Source organism: Pelophylax lessonae (genome assembly GCF_965119305.1).
Source record: "Pelophylax lessonae genome assembly, chromosome: 11".
NCBI lineage: Eukaryota > Metazoa > Chordata > Amphibia > Anura > Ranidae > Pelophylax > Pelophylax lessonae.
In genome coordinates, this window is record NC_138778.1 from 14,635,324 (window position 1) to 14,654,645 (window position 19,322).

Consider the following 19,322-nt stretch of genomic DNA (forward strand, 5'->3'; position numbering starts at 1 on the left):
AAACAAACTCCCCCTTGTGCTGGCGAGAGTGTGGGAGCATAGGATCTTTATACCACATCTATTCTGACATAAAATATCTAGTATTATCTCTGATATTACAGGAATATTGACACCTCTAACCCCGGCCCTAGCATTACTAATCTTGGGAGTGGAACAATGGCCAAAAGAATTCCGCACCATTATCATTCACATCTTGTTGGCCGCTAGAACCTTGATTGGAAAACACTGGAAGTCTCAGACTTCGCCAAACCCTTTAGAAGTAATCTCGCTGGTCAAAATGAATTTCTCGTGTGAAAAAGCATTGGCCTTAAGCAATAACTCATACCTGACATTTGCAAAAGTCTGTAAACCCTGGCTATTACGGGGCCCAAAACCCTGGGTAGTATTACGGGGCCCAAAACCCTGGGTAGTATTACGGGGCCCAAAACCCTGGGTAGTATTACGGGGCCCAAAACCCTGGGTAGTATTACGGGTCCAAAATCCTGGTGTTGGAGGCAACATGTAGTTTTACGTGTTCTGGTATCAGATGCTTCTGGATGATGGAACCTGACTACACCTGGTCTGGAATGCAAAGTGCCCAGCAGGACATTCCTGACAAGGAGTCATAAATGGGAATTCTTATTCTCACAGGATGTTCTCGCATAAACCTCCTATTGTGAGGTATGGGTGTAGAGGAGCCTCAGATAAGATCTCATGGGGAGGTTATTCCAACATCAAAGGCCAGCTGTTAACTGGAAGATGACCCAGGTCAAAAACAGTGATTCGTGGACAGATGGTGCCCCTAGTGGAAGAAAATAACATGCTTCCTGGAAAGATGAGATACTCTCTGTTGATTAGGAAGGGGGCATCTTATGAACTGTCATTGGACAAGAAGACAGTGGGTGTTTATGTGTGGGTGGTGTCTGAGTGGGCTTTAAATGTGGGTTGCCAGCTAGAATCTGTCTCTTAACTCTTGGCTGCTGGCTCTTGGCTGTGGGCTATCATGACTCTTGGGCTACTCTCTTTCTCCTTCCTGTGTGCTTGAGACCCAGTGGCGTAGCGTGGGGGGTGCAGGGGGGCCGGCCGCACCGGGCGCAACATCTGGGGGGGGGGGGGGGGGGGAACGGCTCCGCACATGAAGTTCAGTTGTCAGTCACTCACACTCTTATGTCATAGCCTAGGCTGGCTGCCGCCGCCCGCACTCACAGCTCTCTGCCCCTGGCCAGGCTGGCTCACTCACTCTCACTGGCTGTGCGCAGCTTGGCTCACGAATCTGATCCGAGCCGCCGGGTCGCCCACTGTGGAGGGGGGGGGGTTTGGAGAGACAGTCCCTGCACGCCTGGCTTATCGGGGGGGGGGGGGGGGGGGAGGGACTAAAGGTGCAGCGGCTGCCCAGCGCAGCGCTGAGCGTGGGACGGGAGAGGAGAGAACCATCAGGCCAGGCAGCAGCAGAAGAAGCCGGCAGCGGAGGCAGGTGAGAGGAGAGAGCCGACGTCAGACGGTGCTGCGGGAGGAAAACTTAGGAGGACCTGGAGGAGAAAACCTAGCCTGCTGTGATCGGGTCCGGGACAGTGAAAAAAAAAAAGGTAGGAGTCACTGTCAGGACTGGACTGGAGTAGTACTGGGCTGGCTGTGCCTGTGCTAGTAGTAGTGACTGAGACTGACTGAGTGTGAGAAGAACAAGGCACAGAAGAGTGTAGGAACTCATAGAGGATCCTCAGAGGGGATCTATGTTATGGGGAACCTGGCCTGCTGTAAGGGGGAGATCTAAATGGGAGGTGGGACCTCACCTCACCCTGCTGTAAGGGGGGATCTATATTGGGGACATGATCACGCTTCAAAACTGCGCACGCTTGTGGAATGGCGCCAAACATTGGTACTTAAAAATCTCCATAGGCAGCACTTTAAAAATATCTACAGGTTATTCACAAGTTTAGAGCTACAGAGGAGGCCTAGGGCTAGAATTATTGCTCTCGCTCCAACGATCGCAGCAATACCGCACGTGTGGTTTGAACACCGTTTACATATTTGGGCGCGACTTGCGTATGCATTCGCTTCTGCGCGCGAGCTCGGAGGGACCAGGCGCTTCAATTTTTTTTATTTTACCTTTTATTTTTACATATTTTTTTGATTACTTTTATTCCTATTACAAGGAATGTAAACATCCCTTGTAAAAGAAATAAGCATGACACGTCCTATTTAATATGAAAAGACCTCAGATTCCACATTTACACCTGACAAGTCGCGCTAGTGTGAATGGGGGCTAATGCAACAATCTGTATCTGCAGGATTGACTTTCTCCTGTACTCAGGAAAGCTGTTCAGCTGGGTGAGAACTGAATCATCAATGGAGCCTAATGCACTGGCAAAAAAAAAAAAAAAAAAAAATGGATGCTGGAATGGAATGACTTTTTATGAAGAACTCCATTTTACTGATGTATATAACTAACCCCTTAGAAGCCATACCAACCCTGCAGAACTTACCGTGTGATGGTCGGCGTGAATGTGGGACACAAACACTGCAGATAACTGACACAGAACGTCATCCACCTCATCACCATAGTGCCGATACAGCTGGGCAAATGTCCCCTCTCCACAATCCAGTAGTAACACTTGGGAGGGACTGAGGAGTGAAAAAGAAAAATGAGTCACAACAGAGATAGGACAGGACTGTTTCAAGCAGAACTACGCGGCATCTGAGCACCACAAATCAAAAATTCTCTTTTTTTAAATTTTTAAACCACCTCCTTCCCAAACCTATTCTGACACTTTGTTCCTACATGTAAATATCAACTTTTTTTTTGCTAGAAAATTACTTGTAACACCCAAACAATTTTTTTTTTTTTTTTAGCAGAGACCCTATAGAATAAAATGGTGGGTGTTGCAATTTTTTTTTTTATGTCACACGGTATTTGCACAGCGGTTTTTCAAACGCAAATTTTTTGGACAAAAAATGTATTTATAATATTATTTAAATAATTAAAAAAAAAAAAAAACAGAACAGTGAAGTTAGCTTAATTTTTTTGGTATAATGTGAAAGATGATGTTACACCGAGTAAATAGATACCAAACATGTCATGCTTGTAAATTGTGTCTGCCTGTGGAATGGAGGCAAACTACGGTGCTTAAAATTCTCCATAGGCAACGCATTAAACGCCTCAACAGTTATCAGTTTAGGGCTCTTTCACACGGGCGGTCCGATCAGATCCGCCTGTCAGTTTTTTAGGCGGATCTGATCGGATCCTCCATGCAGCTCTATGGGGCAGCGGGTGTCAGCGGAGGTCACCTCCGCTGACACCCGCTGCCATCCGCATCCGATCCTGTGCTGAAATCTGGACGGATGGAAACCCTATTTTTCCATCCGTTCAGTAATCGGAGCGGAGCGGATCTGATGAGAGCGGACAAGCGGTCCGCTCTCTTCCGATCCCCCATAGAGGGCAGCGGGTGCCGAGACACCTCCCTCTCCACTCTGCAAGCGGAGACGGAGCTGTCATCCGCCCGGCTCAGCAGGGATCGCGGATCGATCCCCGCTGAGCAACACGGATCCGCCTGCGGAGGCGGACCGTGTGAAAGAAGCCTTAGAGTTGCAAAGGAGGTCTGGTGCTGGAATTATTGCTCTCACTCGGACGTTTGCGACAATACCTCATGTGTGGTGCGATCACCGTTTACATATGCGTGCGGGAATAACTTATGCGTTCATATTTGCACATAAGCACGGAGGCGCTTTCAATTATTTTTTTCAAATTTTATATTAAAAAATTAATTTTTTACACTTTTTTTTGTACCAACCGTAATGCCATCACAAGGAATGAACAACGGCCCTTGTAAAAGCATGGGCTGGGACAGGTCCTGTTTATTGAGAGATTTGGGGTCTATTAGACCCCAAATCTCTCCTCTGGCCCCCCCATGCAGCTGATCAGACTGAGATCGGTCCAATCGGCTGCTTCTCTGGCAGCTGGTGGCCAGGAAAACTGAAGTGACGAATACTCATCGCTCCAGGTTTCCAGGGTAACAGAGGGGAGCGATATCAGGTCCTCTCTGTACCAGGAAACCATCGCTGCCTGGTACAAGGAAGCCACTATATTCTGACAAGACAACTCAATGAACTACCAGTGCTCACAGCACCGTCGTAGTTCATTGAGAACTATAGGCGGACAGCTGCAAAGACTGTCGGGACTTGTAGTTTTCTATTCACCGAGGACTGTGAATGAGTGAAGCGGCCGGGTTTTTAAAATTTAAAAATTTTGACAGCCAGCAGGGAGAGACTAGCCAGCTGTCACAGTGGGGGAGCGAGGGCCAGTCCTTTCATAACATGTTACACCCTGAATATGGAAACATGTTCTGAAAGGTGAACTTATCCTTTAACAACAGGTCAATACGATACACTTTCCTATCTATTTACTAATGCTAGCAGCATGAGGATTAAAAATGGTTAATGTTAATTCAGAAAGTGAAGTTCCCCTTTCAGGAATAAGCTCTGACATATTCTGAAGTGCTGTCCAAAAACACTGAGCCAGTAACATCAGTTTCTGCACCACAGGAGCTTACATTCTAAGAGTAAGAGGGAGAGTAACCCTTTAAAGTTTTGGGATTTGGCCTGGCTCTCGTTCCATGGCAGACTATGTAAAGGGTAACTTAAAGCATAGCTCTGCGGAGAACCGTGGTTGTCCAAGAGTGGAGTGTGGCGGTGTGGAGGAGACGATGGATAATTTCTTGCTTCAGTGTCACTTCAGTATAGAAGTCTATAAGCAGGTTGGTGGGGCTCTGGGTATCCCTTTACTTTCCCGTTTGATTTATGCGGAATGGTTGTACGAGTCTTTTGAGACACACATCAGGATTTTGAGACACTTTTTTTTTTAGCTTAGTAGTCCCATTACTTCACATGGAATGCACGGTGTCAGGTTTCCACTCGTAGAAAAGTCCTTCCTGTCGAGGTGGTGGTGCACAACATTCTGGGTGAGGTTGGGAAGATTTGGGGTCTTGAGAAGGACAGCTGGCGGTCGGGAGCCTGGGCAAAGGCGTGGAGGAATGTCAGGTCCCCATAGCTGCTGTCAGTCTCTGGGTGTGCGGCTTTTTTTTTCTGTCCTTACACATCCCCTAGATTTATTTATAAGATCAAATTTTTGGAAAAAGGCTGCATGGGGTAAATGTGTAATTGTTTCTTAGCCTGAAGGTGTTTAGGTGGAGGTTAGGGCTTTGTTGAGTTGAATCATGATAATAATATGAAAATGTGTCTTAGTTGCCATTTTTATTTTTTTTATATATGTTTTTTTTTTTTTCTGACAAAAAATAAATTCAGTTTTTATGCTGATGTAAGCTATTTTTGTTTATGTATTTTTTTAATTATTTTGTATTTACCGTATATACTCGATTATAAGCCGTGTTTTTCAGCATGTTTTTTCATGCTGAATATGCCCCCCCTCGGTTTATACTCAAGTCACTGGCTTCACTGAGTTTTTAAAAATGGCGCCGCTCGGCGCCGACGTGTCACTGCGCATGTGCGGCATGACGGGAATAGCCGAACGTGTTCGGGGTTTCCCGAGCATCGGCGGCGCATTTGCGGTGACGTAGAATTGGCGCCGGGCGGCACGATTTTTAAATCAAAAGCGGCTCACCGTCAGGTAAGTGAGACTCCTCCGCAGCCCCTGCATTTCCTCATGCAGTGCTGCGGGCATGGTACAGGACATTCTCCTGTACCATGCCCGCAGCACTGCATCTTCTGTGCCATGCCTGTACCTACTGTGCCATGCCTGTACCATGCCTATACCATCACCTGTGCCATGCCTATGCCATCACCTGTGCCATGCCTGTGCCATCACCTGTGACATGCCTGTACCATCACCTGTGACATGCCTGTACCATCACCTGTGACATGCCTGTACCATCACCTGTGCCATGACCTGTGACATGCCTGTACCATCACCTGTGCCATGCCTATACCATCACCTGTGCCATGCCTATACCATCACCTGTGCCATGCCTATACCATCACCTGTGCCATGCCTATACCATCACCTGTGCCCTGACCTGTGCCATGCCTATACTATGACCTGCGCCATCTCCTGTACCATGCCCGCAGCCCCTGTTTTGTGTCTTGTAGTGGTCCAGTTGGGTCCAGTAGCTGCTGCATTTCCCATCCTAGGCTTATACTCGGGTCAATAAGTTTTCCCACTTTTTTGTGGTAAAATTAGGGGTCTCAGCTTATATTCGGGTCGGCTTATACTCGAGTATATATGGTATGTAAAATAGGTTTATTATGTTTTAAGATTTTTAACAAACAAAAATTTACACTCTAAATGTCCTCACCAAGCAAAACACGATCATTATACATTTATATAGCTCTAACATAAGCCCCTGCATCAGTTAGTGCAGCAGAGAAGCTTACACTCTAATACCCCACCAGTCACATATACATGGTAGTAATTCTTCATTCAGACAGGGTACCATGTCACCTCACTTTTAGCATTGGCATATCTGCCATCTTTAAGTGACAGGTGACCTTTTTCTCTACACTTCTTATCTGCTGAACAGAGTAAGAAAGGCAACCTGCCTACCTGGAATGGAGTAAAACCCCAGGAGCTTACTCTTAGCCTTGGTTCACACTATGAACCCCATAAGAATGGGACAGGAACAGCAATGCTTTCCTGTGCAATTCACATGCGATTCAAGCCCATTCACTTTGATTGGGCTCAAATCGCACCAAATTCATGCATGCACCAACTTTGGAACCGCACCACAACCGGATCGAATGGTCGTTTTAAACCATGCAATTTGGTGCAGGCAAAACGCACTGTGTTTGTGGGTGTTAGGTTTGCACCGACACCTGCTGCAGATCACAAGAGCAGTGCGATTTGAATGTGGTGCCGGAAACGCGCCCAGATCAAAGGTTTCCCACATTGTGTGTGAAGCTAGGCTTCCTGTTTAAAAGGAGATGTACAGCCAAATTTTCATTTGCCTGTACATCTTCTATGGATCACAGGAGTGCCGTTCCTTCTGCACTCCTGTGACCCGTTTTCAGCAGAGAGCGGGCTGAAGTCCACTCTCTGCTGACGTCACAGAAGTTGTTCAATGCACCGCGACCACGGAGTTTGGATCCGACAGGTACCTGGACCGACACCCAGCTCAGCCTCTCAGTGAGCCGCTGAGAGCCTGAGTCGGCCACTCCCCACCCGTCCACAGTTCAGCGCTCCAATGTGCGAGGGGGGGCAGACAGTCAGCAGCTCTCTGCTAGGGGAGCTGTCAAAACCGAGCGACCAGCGTTGTTCGATCGCTCAGTTTTCAGTGTGGAGGCACTGGGGGACAGATGCTGCATCCACCTAAGTATAAATGGTAGGAAAAAAATACCATACATCTCTTTTAATGGATAATATTAGGTAGAAGTCAGTTTACCTACCTGCATATTTATTGGTTGTGAAACTATAAAAAAAAAAGCAGACAGGTGCCTGGTGGGACTTGAACCCAGGACCCGAGCACTGAAAGGACACCACCCTGCCTACTTACCCACCATGATACTAACATACACAAAATATCACTAAATATGAATAATGCATAGAGTGGTAAGCAGGGCAGAAAAAGGGCAAAAAAGGGAGCAGGGGAGAAGGAGGGCAGTGGGTAGGCTCGGGACAAGGAGGGCAGTGGGTAGGCTCGGGACAAGGAGGGCAGTGGGTAGGCTCGGGACAAGGAGGGCAGTGGGTAGGCTCGGGACAAGGAGGGCAGTGGGTAGGCTCGGGACAAGGAGGGCAGTGGGTAGGCTCGGGACAAGGAGGGCAGTGGGTAGGCTCGGGACAAGGAGGGCAGTGGGTAGGCTCGGGACAAGGAGGGCAGTGGGTAGGCTCGGGACAAGGAGGGCAGTGGGTAGGATCGGGACAAGGAGGGCAGTGGGTAGGATCGGGACAAGGAGGGCAGTGAGTAGGATCGGGACAAGGAGGGCAGTGAGTAGGATCGGGACAAGGAGGGCAGTGAGTAGGATCGGGACAAGGAGGGCAGTGAGTAGGATCGGGACAAGGAGGGCAGTGGGTAGGATCGGGACAAGGAGGGCAGTGGGTAGGATCGGGACAAGGAGGGCAGTGGGTAGGATCGGGACAAGGAGGGCAGTGGGTAGGATCGGGACAAGGAGGGCAGTGGGTAGGATCGGGACAAGGAGGGCAGTGGGTAGGATCGGGACAAGGAGGGCAGTGGGTAGGATCGGGACAAGGAGGGCAGTGGGTAGGATCGGGACAAGGAGGGCAGTGGGTAGGATCGGGACAAGGAGGGCAGTGGGTAGGATCGGGACAAGGAGGGCAGTGGATAGGATCGGGACAAGGAGGGCAGTGGATAGGATCGGGACAAGGAGGGCAGTGGGTAGGATCGGGACAAGGAGGGCAGTGGGTAGGATCAGTAGCCGGGCAAAATAGGTAGCAGGAAATGGTAGCAGTGGGCAGAACGGGTGGCAACCAGGAGGTAGGCGTTGGGCAAAATGGTGGTACAGCAGGAAGAGGGTAGTGGGCAGAAAAAGGGAACAGGGCAGAAGGAGGAAATTGGGCAGCAGAACACACACCTGACATGCACCAGAGTAGAGCTGACATTGCGGGTTTTCATGGGGACAGCAGAACCGGTTCCAAGAAACACGACCACAGGATACTGCGGATCCACCTCTAGGGCAGAGAAGAATCCATGAGACGGTGCACACACAACTTATAAGACTGTCTCCATTAAATTACAAGGCGCTTCATTCAGGTCCTGGGACTGCAGGACTCCCCGAGCTCAGACCTGGAACAAGCATGCTGCCAGAAAAGCCAGTTATTTCAGTAAATTGAATCGATGACCCAAAATAATGAAGCCAGAGGACTGATATCACACTTCTGAAGAGTCCACAATGGCAGCCAAGTTTTTCTTTTTGTTTTTTTTTTTTTAAACCACAAGAAGATTTTACCCCCTTCATGACCAGGCAATTTTTTGCTACTTTTACTGGCAATTGAAGGTCATGTAACACTGAACCCAAATGCAATTTAAATCATTTTTTTCTTACACAGGTTTGTGGTCTTTAATAGCTGGCTATATTGAAAGACAGGAGGAAGAGCAGTGGCACAGAGTAAGAGAGGTGTTGGGTACAACCCCCCCCCCCCAAAAAAAAATCATACATCAGGGGAAGGGGATGACAGGTAAACCAGTTCCTCCATCTGTGTAATTAGGTGGAGATTACATTTACGATCTGAATGAGAAAGGCATTAATTTGGAATACTTTGCAGTAATTTTATTGAGCATTGGGAAAGGGATCTAAGAATAAAGAGTGGGCAGGACCCCAGAGGTGAGTTTTATGTACAATGGACGTCTAGTCATAGAGGTGACCCCCCCCCCCCATACTCCGGGTAAAATGTTAGAAGTAACAGACGTATTTACCAGCAGCTTGTGGGAGGTCGGCCTCCAGCAGCAGCCGGCACTCACTCAGGGCATCCTGGAAGCCTGGCAGCGTCATTGCCTCCTTCACAAACTCCGGGGCGTTGTTGCTGGTGACCATGTCCCTGAAATACCAATCGATGTGTGATCATATGAACGAGTTCTAGGACCAGGAACTGCCTCCCCCAATCACAGCTGCTCTGGTAACCTAAAGGGTTAACTATACTTAGAAAGACTTTAAAACCTATCCAACTACACCCGCCCCCATCCTCCCCCCCCATGCCAACTACACTCGCCCCTATCCTCCCACCCCGTGCCAACTACACTCGTCCCTATCCTCCCACCCCATGTCAACTACACTTACCCCTATCCTCCCACCCCGTGCCAACTACACCCGCCCCTATCCTTCCACCCCGTGCCAACTACACTCGCCCCTATCTTCCCACCCCATGCCAACTACACTCGCCCCTATCCTCCCACCCCATGTCAACTACACTTACCCCTATCCTCCCACCCCGTGCCAACTACACCCGCCCCTATCCTTCCACCCCGTGCCAACTACACTCGCCCCTATCTTCCCACCCCATGCCAACTACACTCGCCCCTATCCTCCCACCCCGTGTCAACTACACTCGCCCCTATCCCCCCCCGTGCCAACTACACTCGCCCCTATCCTCCCACCCCGTGCCAACTACACTCGCCCCTAACCTCCCACCCCGTGCCAACTACACTCGCCCCTATCCTCCCACCCCGTGTCAACTACACTCGCCCCTATCCTCCCCCCCATGCCAACTACACTCACCCCTATCCTCCCACCCCGTGTCAACTACACTCACCCCTATCCTCCCCCCCATGCCAACTACACTCACCCCTATCCTCCCACCCCGTGTCAACTACACTCACCCCTATCCTCCCACCCCATGCCAACTACACTCACCCTTATCCTCCCACCCCGTGTCAACTACACTCGCTCCTATCCTCCCACCCCGTGTCAACTACACTCACCCCTATCCTCCCACCCCGTGCCAACTACACCCGCCCCTATCCTCCCACCCCGTGCCAACTACACTCGCCCCTATCCTCCCACCCCGTGCCAACTACACTCGCCCCTATCCTCCCACCCCGTGCCAACTACACTCGCCCCTATCCTCCCACCCCGTGCCAACTACACTCGCCCCTATCCTCCCACCCCGTGTCAACTACACTCGCCCCTATCCTCCCACCCCGTGTCAACTACACTCGCCCCTATCCTCCCACCCCGTGCCAACTAAACCCGCCCCTATCCTCCCACCCCGTGCCAGCTACACTCGCCCCTATCCTCCCACCCCGTGCCAACTACACTCGCCCCTATCCTCCCACCCCGTGCCAACTACACTCGCCCCTATCCTCCCACCCCGTGTCAACTACACTCGCCCCTATCCTCCCACCCCGTGTCAACTACACTCGCCCCTATCCTTCCACCCCGTGTCAACTACACTCACCCCTATCTTCCCACCCCATGTCAACTACACTCACCCCTATCCTCCCACCCCGTGTCAACTACACTCACCCCTATCCTCCCACCCCATGTCAACTACACTCACCCCTATCCTCCCACCCCATGTCAACTACACTCACCCCTATCCTCCCACCCCATGTCAACTACACTCGCCCCTATCCTCCCACCCCGTGTCAACTACACTCACCCCTATCCTCCCACCCCATGTCAACTACACTCGCCCCTATCCTCTCACCCCGATCCAACTACACCCGCCTCTCTTCTCCCACCACGTGCCAACTACACCCGCCCCCAGCCACCCAGACACAACCTTCACATGAAGTCTACTGAGAGGTTAGTTTCTGATGCAGAAGGGCTGAAAGATAAAATAATTGCTAATAAATTTGTTTGGATCCTCCGGCCAGGATAATGGAGTACCCATACGAGACAAGCACTCGCTTTCCTTCTAACCCTGCCTGTGCCACACTGGCACATCTACCACCAACTACAGAAGGGTAGCAGTACACAGTTCCCCAATGAGGTGTCCGCTTACCTCTGCCATTCCCTGCTCGGTCTCAGCTGGTATTTCAGAAGACATTCTGCTTTAACTCTATGGACATCCTCTGCTGCCTCCTGCACACAAAAACCATACAGGGGCTCTATGGAAGCAGCTGATTTCACACCACAGAGCTACAAATCCCAGCATGCCCAGCTACTTACCTTCCTAGAGAGCTCAGGGAGAGGTGGGAAGATACGAGGGTGGATGAGGTTTAGCTGGCTCTGAATCCTGTAGGCACTTTGGTTATGGATAGAGGAAACGCTCTCATTCAGGATCAGATGTTCCGTCTCCGGGCCGAACCTGCCAGAAAAGGAACAAAGGAACGGTGCTTCTGGTTACACATTATCCTTACTTTCTAGAACAGGAATATGCAAACTGTGGCCCTCCAGATGTTGCAGAACTACAAGTCCCATGAGGCATAGCAAGACTGACAGCCACAAGCATAAAGACCCAGAGGCAGAGGCATGATGGGACTTGTAGTTTTTGCAACAGCTGGAGGGCCGCCAGTTTGCATATCCCACCGCTGCACTGAAATGGCATTGGACTGGATCATCCCTCTAATAAAAGCTTATCTCCCCCTACTCACCTGTAGCAAGCCCACTCCTGTGTTTAAAACAGGGTGTAAAAAAAAAAAAAAAAAAGTACCGTATTTATCGGCGTATAACACACACCTAAATTTTAGGAGAGAAATTTCAGGAAAAAAGCTGAAATTTAACCACTTGCCGACTGCCTAACGCCGATCTACGTCGGCAGTCAGCCCCTCACAGGCAAAGTGACGTAGGGCTACGTCACTAGCTTGTGAGGGTCTAGGGAGCTAGCGCGCGCCCCCCGAGGCACGCTCCAGCGTGGTCACGGACCCCCCCGCGCGTGTGACCGGCGGACCCGATGTCCGCCGGTCACTCGGCGATCGGCGGGGGAGAGGGAGAATGTCAGGCAGCTTGTGTAAACAAGCCACCTGTCATTCTCCTTGCTGTTAGGATACTGATCACTCGGATCTAGTATGTAGATCCGTTGATCAGTGTCCATACAGCTCAAGCCCCAGCCAATCACAGTAGAAAGCACGCCCCTAGGGATACACACAGCCCCTCCCTCCCAAATAAAGTTAACCCCTTCACTACCAGTGTATTTTTACAGTAACAGTGCATATATATATAGCACTGATTACTGTAGAAATGTCACTGGTAACCCCAAAAGTGGCAAAAATGTCAGTCAAGGGTCCGATCTGTCCGCCCCAATGTCGCAGTACCGCAAAAAAAAAAAAAAAAAAAAAAAAAAAAAAAAAAAAAAAAAATCGCAGATCGCCGCCATTACACGTTAAAAAAAAAAAACAACAAAAATGACAGAAATCTTTCCCTTTGTTAGTAAACGCGATAACTTTTGCGCAAACCAATCAAAATACGCTTTTTGCGATTTTTTTTACCAAACATAGGTAGCATAAAACAAATTGGCTGAAAAAGTAAAAAAATTTTGTTTTTTGTTTTTTTTGGGGGAATTTCATATAAAAAAATGTGAAAAATATTGCTATTTTTGCAAAATTGACGCTCTTTTTTTGTTTATAGAGCGTGATCAAAAAAAAATCGCACAGGTGATCAAATACCACCAAAAGAAAGCTCGGTTTGTGGGAAAAAAAGGACGCCAAATTCGTTTAGGTACAGCATCGCACGACCGCGCAATTGTCCGTTAAAGTCACGCAGTGCCGAATCGCAAAATACCCCCTGGTCGGAATGGGGGTAAAATCTTCCGGGGCTTAAGTGGTTAAAACAAACAGCTTTGAACTCCGAACATTTTTTTTTTTTTTTAAATCAAATGCAGCCTCGCCAGCGCAGTCCAAATACATGCAGCCTCGCCAGCGCAGTCCAAATACATGCAGCCTCGCCAGCGCAGTGCCCATACATGCAGCCTCGCCAGCGCAGTGCCCATACATGCAGCCTCGCCAGCGCAGTGCCCATACATGCAGCCTCGCCAGCGCAGTGCCCATACATGCAGCCTCGCCAGCGCAGTCCAAATACATGCAGCCTCGCCAGCGCAGTCCAAATACATGCAGCCTCCCCAGCGCAGTCCCCATACATGCAGCCTCGCCAGCGCAGTCCCCATACATGCAGCCTCGCCAGCGCAGTCCAAATACATGCAGCCTCGCCAGCGCAGTCCAAATACATGCAGCCTCGCCAGCGCAGTCCAAATACATGCAGCCTCGCCAGCGCAGTGCCCATACATGCAGCCTCGCCAGCGCAGTCCAAATACATGCAGCCTCGCCAGCGCAGTCCAAGTACATGCAGCCTCGCCAGCGCAGTCCAAGTACATGCAGCCTCGCCAGCGCAGTCCAAGTACATGCAGCCTCGCCAGCGCAGTCCAAGTACATGCAGCCTCGCCAGCGCAGTCCAAGTACATGCAGCCTCGCCAGCGCAGTCCAAATACATGCAGCCTCGCCAGCGCAGTCCCCATACATGCAGCCTCGCCAGCGCAGTCCCCATACATGCAGCCTCGCCAGCGCAGTCCCCATACATGCAGCCTCGCCAGCGCAGTCCAAATACATGCAGCCTCGCCAGCGCAGTCCAAATACATGCAGCCTCGCCAGCGCAGTCCAAATACATGCAGCCTCGCCAGCGCAGTCCAAGTACATGCAGCCTCGCCAGCGCAGTCCAAATACATGCAGCCTCGCCAGCGCAGTCCAAATACATGCAGCCTCGCCAGCGCAGTCCAAATACATGCAGCCTCGCCAGCGCAGTGCCCATACATGCAGCCTCGCCAGCGCAGTCCAAATACATGCAGCCTCCCCAGCGCAGTCCCCATACATGCAGCCTCCCCAGCGCAGTCCCCATACATGCAGCCTCGCCAGCGCAGTCCAAATACATGCAGCCTCGCCAGCGCAGTCCAAATACATGCAGCCTCGCCAGCGCAGTGCCCATACATGCAGCCTCGCCAGCGCAGTCCAAATACATGCAGCCTCGCCAGCGCAGTCCAAGTACATGCAGCCTCGCCAGCGCAGTCCAAGTACATGCAGCCTCGCCAGCGCAGTCCAAATACATGCAGCCTCGCCAGCGCAGTCCAAATACATTCAGCCTCGCCAGCGCAGTCCAAGTACATGCAGCCTCGCCAGCGCAGTCCAAGTACATGCAGCCTCGCCAGCGCAGTCCAAGTACATGCAGCCTCGCCAGCGCAGTCCAAGTACATGCAGCCTCGCCAGCGCAGTCCAAATACATGCAGCCTCGCCAGCGCAGTCCAAATACATGCAGCCTCGCCAGCGCAGTCCCCATACATGCAGCCTCGCCAGCGCAGTCCAAATACATGCAGCCTCGCCAGCGCAGTCCAAATACATGCAGCCTCGCCAGCGCAGTCCAAATACATGCAGCCTCGCCAGCGCAGTCCAAATACATGCAGCCTCGCCAGCGCAGTCCAAGTACATGCAGCCTCGCCAGCGCAGTCCAAATACATGCAGCTTCGCCAGCGCAGTCCAAATACATGCAGCCTCGCCAGCGCAGTCCAAATACATGCAGCCTCGCCAGCGCAGTCCAAGTACATGCAGCCTCGCCAGCGCAGTGCCCATACATGCAGCCTCGCCAGCGCCATTGACACTATCCAAATCACTTTTAAAAGTCCAGGAAGCAGCGCCGAGAGGTAGAAGGGGGCGGGCGGGGTGGAGGAGAAGGAAGGACTTCCGAGGACAGCGCGTCCTTTCTCCTCCTCCGCCCTGCCCGCCCACTTCTACCTCTCGGCGCTGCTTCCTGGACTTTTTTTTTTTTTTTTTTTTTAAATTGGCGTACAACAAGCACTTACTTTTTCCTCCATTTTTAGGAGGAAAAAGTGCGTGTTATACGCCGATAAATACGGTATTTAAATCTGATTTTTTTCTTCTATTAAAAATCAATTTTTTTTTTAATTGAATTATTTATTTTTTTTTGATCAAAAAAAAAAAAAAAAAAATCGGATCTTTTTAATTTTTATCAAATGTATTGTAATAAAATGCTTTTGAAGTAAAAATCTATCCAAGAGAGATCGATTTCTATTTAACCACTTCTGGACCGGAAGGATTTCCCCCCTTAATGACCAGGCCATTTTTTGCAATTCGGCACTGCGTTACTTTAAACGGACAATTGCACGGTAATGCAACGCTGTACCCAAATCCTTTTTTTCCCCACAAATAGAGCTTTCTTTTGGTGGTTTTTAATCACCTTTGCGATTTTTATTTTTTGCGCTATAAACAAAAAAAAAAAACGATAATTCTGAAAAAAAAAAACAACATTTTTCACATTCTGCTATAGAACATTCCCAAAAAAAAAAATAATGTAAACAAAAACATTTTATTTTTTTTTTTTTTTAAACATTTTAGGCCAATTTGTTTTCTGCTACATATTTTTGGTAAAAATCGCAATAAGCGTATTTTGATTGGTTTGTGCAAAGTTTATCGCATCTACAAACTAGGGGAAAGATTTATGTAATTTTTATTTATTTTTTTACTACTAATGGCGGCGATCTGTGATTTTTAGCAGGACTGCGACATTGCGGGGACAGATCGGACCCCTAACTGATATTTTTGACACTTTTGGGGGGACCAGTGACATTACTACAGTAATCAGTGCTAAAAATATGCACTGTCACTGTAATAACACTGGCAGGGAAGGGGTTTACCTAGTGGGTGATCAAGGGGTTAAATGTAAGCCTAGGGGAGTGTTTCTAACTGTGGGGGGAGGGGGCTTTTGAAAGGACCATAGAGACATGTGATCCTATATAGAAGGATCAGAGGAGCTCTGTGATCATTCCAGAGAGAACGGTCAGATGTGTTTACAACAGCCGACCGTTCTTCTCTCTCAGCGGGGAGCGATCACGGGTGCCAGGCGGCAATCGCGGCTGCCGGCCCCATGCATCGGCATCCAGGCTGCCTAGTGGCGACAGAGGTACCCCTTCATCGGTTCATGCAGGAGGGGCTGCCTGCCGCAACATATCTGCGGCGGGCGGTCCGGAACTGGTTAAATGAGGACATGTGCATTCCAGAGCGTTTTATGTGCATTTTTGGTGTGTTTTTCCACCTTCCAATACAAAAAAAAAAATGCAGCATGTTCTACTTTTTTTTTTTCTGGAACTGGAACGCACTGGTGTGAACTATGCTATTGAAAACCATATGGGCCAGTTCACACCTTTAAAAACACAGTTCGGATGCGTTCCAGATGCATTTCTGCATGTGCGTTTTTGACGCATCTTTGATGCATTCCAGTGCAATATTTCCCTCTTTTTTTTTTTTTCCTTAACCTTAAATAAAGGACATGGGTGTTCCAGTTGGTTTAAAAGTGTTCCGGTACAGTCCAGTGCAGGAAAATGCAGCATGTTCTACTTTTTGTTTCCTGGAACTGGAACACACTGGAACGCACTGGTGTGAACTATATGCCATTGGAAACCCTATAGCCTACTTTCCATGCATTTTTATTGCAGAAAGAAAAAAAAAAAACAAAAAAAACAAACACACTTAACTGCATGTGGTGTGAACTGGCAGCATGTTCTAGTTTTTTTTCTGGAATGCACTGGAACTCACCACACTGGTGTGAGCTACGTCATTGGGAACCATATGGGCCAGTTCCCACCATAGAAAACGCAGTTCGGATGCGTTCCAGATGCATTTCTGCATGGGCATTTTTGATGCATTCCAGTGGATTTTTTCCCCTCTTTTTCTTCACCTTAAATGGGAGGACATGTGCATTGCAGGTGCTTTTTTGATGCGTTTTACAGAGTTCCAGTACAGTCCAGTGCAGAAAAAAAATGCGGCACGTTCTATTTTTTTTCTGGAACGCACTTTAACTGACTGCACTGGTGTAAAATATGCCTTTGGAACCCATATAACCTACTATCCATGCGTTTCTAATGCAGAGAAAAAAAAAATGCACCGCATAAGGTGTGAACCAGCCCTAAGCTATAATAAAATGCACAGAATCTTAGAGTTAGAAGATGGAACCCGGACTTGAAAAGACGAATAAATAAAAAGGGAAGTGTAATGAAAACTCACCGCTCCATCCAGTGCTTGTAGCTGCTGTGATTAATAATATGTTCTGGCGTCATGTGGACGATCAGAGCGACCCGGCTCTCCGAATTCCCTTCATGATATCTGAAAAATAAATCATACCAATCATTCCTGTGCTGCTCACACTCCGATATCCATCTCCTAACACATGGATAGAGCGCTATTTAGCCCCAGATTAACAAAGCACAACTAGGATGATGACCTGATCTACTGCAGTGATGCAATGCAGCCAGTCATGTCCCCACCCCCACCCTGTGACCGAACACAAAGGAGGCAGAAGAAAACTGATGGGGTCATCCCTCTGCTCACTGCTCCCTCTATTGGCAGGTTTCCTGCCTGCATTTTTCTGTGCAGAGGCTTAATTCCTCATACATACATACATACACAGGGCTTTTTTTCAGCTGGAATTTCCACCACCTCTGGCTCAGGCCCTCTGCTCCCCCCTATCACTTGTAAATATAGAAGTCTGGCTTCTATGTTTACAGATGACAGCTTGTCTCCCAATGGCTTCCACAGATCTGATCTCCTGAGTGGCTCCCACTGAATGCAGGATGGGGACAAGGTAGATGCAGATGCCTGGGGTGCAGTGCAGATCCTGACACCCCCACTGGATGATCTTCCTGCAAGTAGAGAGAGGCAGAGCCACCTACAGTGTGCCGGGAGGTACTAGAGCCAGCTGGGTGCTTCAGTTTAATGCAGCAACACAAGTAAGATGTGGAAGATGGTGGCGCTTTTAAGAAGGGAGGGAGAAGATGGAGCAGTGGAAAGGAAGTTGCCTTCCGAGGCTAAAGAGGGGTGAAATTGAGATGTGGATGCAGAGGTAAGCAGCTGTGGAAGAAGGTTTAACTCTGCAATTAGTGCACCTCTGGACTTTGCACTCTGCGTGTAACACCTCCTCCCTCCCCTAAATCTGTACTCTATGCAGTTCTGGAATTTAATGCCCCTTTAAGACCCTTCCACTGTTAGTGAAATTTGACCACACCAATTATTTAATGCACTTTGGAGGGTGTGTGTAAGGGGGAGGTTGGTTTTGTGGGGTCATGGTTGAGTTCCTGCACTTTTTTTCTGAGAAAAAAAAAAAAGCCTATATATATATATATATATATATATGTATGTGTGTGTGTGTGTGTATGTGTGTGTGTGTATGTGTATATATATATATATATATATATATATATATATATTATATATATATATATATATATATATATATATATAGTGTGTGTGTGTGTGTGTATATTATATATATATATATACACACATACATACATTATATATATATATATATATATATATACACACATACATACATTATATATATATATATATATATATATATATATATATATATATATATATATATATATATATATATATATATATACACACACACACACACACACACACACACATACACACAAAAAACAAATACCGGTATGTTTTCCTGAATCTGGGAAATTGCACTGTGTAGTTGGAAACCAAGCAACCCTCTGCTGAAATACAGTACTGCTGAGCACTGTGCCTCCATAACTCTGACCCCGCCCACACAGATAACCCCGCCCACACAGATAACCCCGCCCACACAGATAACCCCGCCCACACAGATAACCCCGCCCACACTTCCTGACCAGAAACGCAGCCCTACCTCTTCAAGGTCTCATTCTCAGTCATGGGAGTTATGAATTCTTCGGTTGGACACTCCACCACAAGAAACGTTGGACCAGGGTCGTCCGGACTCAGGACATCAGAAGGGAAAATCTAAAAAAGAAAAAAACATTTACCAGGTATTAGGAAGTGAATTTATTAAAGTGTCTGCAGCCAAAAACATCCCTTGGGTACTCCCATTCCTACCTCTTTGTCCAGGTAGGTGACGCTGTTCCCAGCTTTGAGCTCTGAGATGAGAGGTCCAATCTCTCGGGTCCCTCT

The 19,322-nt window shown here is 48.7% G+C and overlaps 1 protein-coding gene across 1 annotated transcript in view; it reads right to left on the reverse strand.

Annotated features, from left to right (window-relative positions):
• ELAC2 (elaC ribonuclease Z 2) overlaps positions 1 to 19,322 on the reverse strand; it is a 46,803-nt gene that overhangs the window by 13,645 nt on the left and 13,836 nt on the right. The window contains exons 10-17 of the mRNA XM_082271233.1: positions 19,248 to 19,320; positions 19,042 to 19,154; positions 17,382 to 17,480; positions 11,551 to 11,689; positions 11,384 to 11,463; positions 9,357 to 9,478; positions 8,515 to 8,611; positions 2,463 to 2,601 (exon numbers count right to left, since the gene is read on the reverse strand). Coding sequence (XP_082127359.1) covers positions 2,463 to 2,601; positions 8,515 to 8,611; positions 9,357 to 9,478; positions 11,384 to 11,463; positions 11,551 to 11,689; positions 17,382 to 17,480; positions 19,042 to 19,154; positions 19,248 to 19,320 — 862 coding nt within the window. The remainder of the gene's footprint in view (positions 1 to 2,462; positions 2,602 to 8,514; positions 8,612 to 9,356; positions 9,479 to 11,383; positions 11,464 to 11,550; positions 11,690 to 17,381; positions 17,481 to 19,041; positions 19,155 to 19,247; positions 19,321 to 19,322) is intronic.